At 35.6% G+C, this 5,673-nt stretch overlaps 1 protein-coding gene across 5 annotated transcripts in view; it reads left to right on the top strand.

The window, feature by feature from the left end:
• Positions 1 to 4,553, top strand: part of Ac76E (adenylate cyclase type 2 Ac76E) — a 79,097-nt gene extending 74,544 nt beyond the window's left edge. For all 5 annotated transcript variants that reach the window (XM_067788228.1, XM_067788231.1, XM_067788227.1 and 2 more), the window contains 2 exons: positions 2,587 to 2,829; positions 3,011 to 4,553. In XM_067788228.1, the coding sequence (XP_067644329.1) occupies positions 2,587 to 2,829; positions 3,011 to 3,142 (375 nt within the window). In that variant the 3' untranslated portion in view covers positions 3,143 to 4,553. The remainder of the gene's footprint in view (positions 1 to 2,586; positions 2,830 to 3,010) is intronic.
• The last annotated feature ends 1,120 nt before the right edge of the window (positions 4,554 to 5,673 follow it).

Raw genomic sequence — 5,673 nt, 5'->3', positions numbered from 1 at the left:
CATTCTGGAAAACACAAAAAACGTGATTATTTAGTAAATAATACACCTAGAATGTTAAAATTTGACATGTGGATTGATAATATTGATATTGATCTTGATAAAAATTTGAAAAAAATTTTTAAAATCGGCGTGGTACCGCCCACTTGTGATAAAATCCATTTTACAAATATTATTAATCATGTGTCAAAAATCGTTGAACGTATCGTAATAAAATTCGGCAGAGAGGTTGCCTTTACTATAAGGAATGCTTTGAAGAAAAATTTACGAAATCGGTTAACGACCACGCCCACTTTTATATAAAAGATTTTTAAAAGGGTCGTGGACAAATAAAATAAGCTATATCTTTGCAAAAAAGAGCTTTATATCAATGGTATTTCATTTCCTATGTGGATTTATAACAATAAATAGGAAAAAATTCAAATTTAGAAAAAATGGGCGTGACACCGCCCCGTTTATGACTAAGCAATTTTCTATGTTTCGGGAGCCATAAATCGAAGAAAAATTAACGGATCTTAATAAAATTGGGTACACAAATTTTCCCTGTAGCAAAAAATAGTTCTAGAAAAAATGGACGAAATCGGTTAAAGACCACGCCAACTTAGATATAAAACAAGTTTAAAAGGGTCGTAGACTAGAATAATAAGCTATAACTTAGCAAAAAATAGTTTTGAACCAATGATATTTCACTTATCAAATTTTATTGTAAGAGGAAATGGGAGACATTTTTCTTTTAAACGGGCGGTGCCACGTGTTATGTAGAAAAGTAATTTATCTGAAATGAAATGTACAATTGAAGCTCACGTTGAGTATATAATGTTCGGTTACACCCGAACTTAGACACCTTTACTTGTTTTTGATTATGGATCAATCTCTTCAAAAATGTTGTTGTATAGTGCTGAATTTAATGTGAACTTTGTCAACCTGTCTATTAAAATCAAAAAACCTTCTCAAAATGCCTAAACAAAGGTGCAATGCAGCATACAAATGTTCCACTAGCGATGGTGGGGGGTGCTCGATTTGATTGCTAAAAGTTAGTTCTTTAGGAATTTGTACGATTGGTTCTGTACCAACCAAAATGTGGAATATACATAAAAAATGAATGCCTATCGTTAACGTAGGATGAACGTAAATACTTTAAGACAGTCTTACTGGAACAGGTTATCTTAATTTATTGATATTTCTACTGAAATAGTAAAAGATTGTTTTTGAAAACGATCAGATTCACCTTCCTAATATCGTTTCAATATATTGTTTCTAATAGAATAAGTATGCTCATACGTAAGTATGTTATGATTAATTACACTTTACAGCACCGGGCTGGGTATTGGACTAAAATAACTTCTTTGAAAAGATCGAGCCATAAACAAAAAAGCGTTTTTCTGTATTTCAAAGTATAAATATATATAAATATGATAATAAATAAGTAGATAATGAGCTGACTTATGGCGTTTTCTTTTCTGAAAATAGTGTCGCCCTGTTGGTTTTTCCCTGCTCTTCGTGAGTTTTTTTGTTCATTTCACAAAATATTTTCAGTGAAGAAGAAATAGAGACATTTTGCATAGCGGTAGGTGACTAGTTCAAAAGTTAGAATTTGAGTGTGCAACATGAGGATAACACTTTTGGCAGAAAGGAAAACGCTATTAAATACCCCAAAATTTAAATTTAAGTTTTTCAGTTGTAGTTCAGAAAGTTGACATTGAAGTTAAGACATTCCAGTTGAAGATTTGAAAATTACAGTTGAAGTTCAAATGTAATGAACTGTCTAAACTATACCTGAAAAAGGGGGAGAAAACATTTTTTTAAATATATATAGTTATAACGTAAAAAAGCAAGAAAAGTAGATTAGTATTGTAATTTCATTACATTCAACACAAAATACAATTCCACCCCCCCTCCCCGCACTGGAACGGCGCATGGTCATATATATGTTTGACTTGAAGGTTTAATGATGGAACTTTGTATCAAAATGTGGATAAATCTACAAGTGGGTACCCATATATTGCAAAAAAACAAAAACTTTATCGTTTGGCTTCTTTGGCTTGGTTCTAGAGATTTACACAGTTCCACAGTAGTTTTCGATAAACCAATTGACCCACGTAGCGGCTTAACAGTTAATGATATATTGTTACCTACTTGCAGCCCTGGTGTTGGAATAGCGTGGTCCGACTACCAAGCAGAAGATCCTGGGTTCCGGGCAAACCAACATTAAAAATTTAGCAACAAGTTTTCTCAATTACACGAAAGTTTTTCTAAGCGGAGTCGCCCTTCGGCAGTGATTTGGCAGCAAATATTTCTGCTATGCGAAGCTTCTCAGTGAAAACGCATCTGCATGCAGGTCCCGTCCTGCCAGTTTGGAGGAAAAATTGAAAGGGAGAACAACGCAAATTGGAAGAGAAGTTCGGCCTAAAATCTCTTGGGAGGTTATCGGTCCTTGTATTAATTAAGTAAATAAACATGTAGCTTGAAAAAAGGGGAGATACATTTGTTTTTGCTTATGGCTCAATCTCTTTAAAAAAATTGTTTTGGTCCAATGTCCAAAATGATTATGCTGTATGGCATTATCAAAGTAAATGAAATTCTTTGTAGGATGAGAAACGTACTGAGGAGCACAATGTAACAATTTTGGTCGAGTTCGCCATTGCACTCATGTCAATATTGGACTCAATTAATCGTGAATCTTTTCAACGCTTTCGCTTGCGCATTGGTCTTAATCATGGCCCAGTAATTGCGGGTGTTATTGGTGCGCAAAAGCCACAATACGACATTTGGAGCAATACAGTGAATGTGGCATCGCGTATGGACTCATGCGGAGTCATGGGAAGACTGCAAGTTAGTATTTAATTGATACTCTAACATCCATTTTTTTTTTGCGCAGTTTGATACTGTTTTTGAAGTTTGACTTAACCTTGATCCTCTGTTCTTTTGCCTAACATTTCAATGCTTACACACACATATTGTATATATGAAATGGTTAATAACTTGGGTTCTTTTTTTTCTATCTGACTTAAAGACGACAGAAAATACGGCAAAAATATTAATGGCTGCCGGTTATGAATGCGAATGTCGTGGTCTCACCTTTGTCAAAGGCAAAGGCAATCTAGTCACATATTTTGTAAAGACACAATACGATGGAAAATTATGAACAGCGAAGCCAAAAACCAATGCTACCAAGTAATCGAGGATGCAATAGTCGCAAATACTTTAACATATATAAGTTGTAAATTTAACAAAAACTATTTGTTTGTATATACCTACATATCAGATATTGATCCACTTATACAATTCAATTCGATCAGAAAAAAGGGCAATAAGTGCATATATTCATACATTTACATGTTTATTTATTGCATACAGTTTTAATTTAACTGTTTTACTTAACTGTACGTACATACTTACATACACATCCATTAGTATGTAATCCATACACTATCTTACCGTTTTGATATTAGACGTACATACATACATACATAGGATCAGATATACGGACGGCTGAGTGGAAAAAATCGTACTATCTCGGCTGTATTAAATGTCCTATTTCAGAATACTTAAAAAAAGCGTCGCATCTCAAAAATTTTCCCAAAAACCTCCTATCTCAGAACTCATTTCAAACGCCCTATCATAACTGAAAATGTATTGAATTAGGAAAAAAATTCGAGAAAGTTCTAATATAGGACGTTGTTTAAACAAATTTTAGGAATTTGCAGTTATAGGGCATTGCTTATGCTCTGTCGATATGTATAACAATAACTAAGGTTCGATTCAATTGCTATTTATATTGAAGTAGAAATGTAATGTGTTCGCTTGTAATCGAATTCTTTCATTAAGCTTTAGAAAATATTCAATTAGTTATTTTAGCTTAAGTTTTTTTTTACTGAACTGAAAGGGTATATTTATGTATATATTTTACGTACTTGTTTGTAAAATGCTTAACATTTTTATACCCACCATACAAGATATTATTATATCTAAAGGTGAAAAAATTGGAAACCATGATCAACTAGGGACATATTGCTAGGCTGGAAATATTTGCGCATATATACATACATACTAGGGTGGGTTAAATTTATTGTTGAAAAGGTACATCCAGTTTCTGAATCTATGGGTCATACTAAGTAATATTGCCCATGGGACCATAGGTCTGAAATGAATTTCGAGCCTCCCTAATTTTGTTATTTTATATCAAAATTTTCTCACTTGATTAGGGAGGCTCGAAATTCATTTCAGACCTATGGCCCCGTGGACAATGTTACTCAGTATAACCCATAGATTCAGTAACTGGATGCGCACGTGAAGTTTTTTTCCCTACAATTTGACCCGCTCTAATACATACACATATGCGCAGTAACCATTGTATAAATATTGTATGCGTAAAATGTTTTTATAAAAATTCTGAAAGTTTTTTTTTATTTTATTTGTCTCATAACATATGTATTTCAATAGCTTTTTATGTAATTAATTAATTAAGCTAATTAATTTAATTAATCTAATTTTTATGAAATAATTATAAATCATTAATAAATCTTGAGATTTTTGTTTAATATTATATACCAAAATTAGTTTTACTGTCGAGGTATAAAAAACAAAGATATTCACATCTTGGAATTGCGCGTTTAGTTCGACTGCCAACCTTGCCTGCACAATTGCAGGCAACAGAGCCTTTATAGCCGCTTGATTGATTGTAATATATGTGAAGATAGCTATTTCTTTTTCGACCCATGTGCCGTCAAGTTCCTTACACGACTCCCTCGTATGAGAACCCATCTACTCCTTGAAAAGCGGGAAAGCTGACTTTTTCTTGCTAGAAAGTTGGGGCTCTCATAGAAGTTCTGTGGTGACGGAAATGCGAAAGCGCATATCTCGTATCTTGGAGTTAAATAAAAGCCCCAGCTGTGGTTTATTTGCAGACGGTTTAAACTTTAAGACTAGCCTCTAAGAGGATGGTTAGGACAGTAGGGGTGAGATGTTGGCGGATCAAATAGAAGAAACGACGTTCTGCACAATAAACGGAGACGCCCCCACACGTATGGTAGGAAGCTGTCACAGCTCGCCAGATATCTCATTCGTGAGCGCAGAACTCATAAACTGCGTCAACTGGCAGCCGATGGTAACATTGGCATCCGACCACCTGCCCATACTTATTTCGCTTGAGCGTACCGCCGACTTCATCGTCACTGAAAAACGCACTTTCATAAACTTCAAAAAAGGAAAGTGGGAAGAATATAAATCCTTTACAGACAGCCGCTTTGCTGCCCTCCCTATCCCGACTGATGCCCGCCAAGGGGAGCGTGCCTTCCGTAAGGTCATTAAATCCGCCTCGGCACATTTCATTCCCGCCGGGAGAATTCCCGAAATCCGGCCCACTTCCCGGCGGAGGCCGCAAACTTAGCGAGAGAACGTGACCTTATAAGACAGCTTGATCCAGGCGACCCCCAAATAAGGGATATAAACCAACGCATCAGATTGCTTGTGGATGAACAAAAGCGGGGAAATGGGAGGAGCACCTAAGAGGTTGTAACCTCTCTACCGGTGTGGGTAAACTTTGGTCCACCGTAGTCCCTATCGAATCCGACTAAGCACAAAGACAAAGTTTCCATCGCCTTCGGCGACAAAGTGCTGTCGGACGCGAAAAAATGCGCGAGCGCTTTCTGCCGACAATATATAATGCATCCTACG

The sequence above is a fragment of the Eurosta solidaginis genome, chromosome 5, assembly GCF_040869045.1.
Source record: "Eurosta solidaginis isolate ZX-2024a chromosome 5, ASM4086904v1, whole genome shotgun sequence".
NCBI classification, from domain to species: domain Eukaryota; kingdom Metazoa; phylum Arthropoda; class Insecta; order Diptera; family Tephritidae; genus Eurosta; species Eurosta solidaginis.
This window is presented reverse-complemented; position numbering and strand designations above follow the sequence as displayed.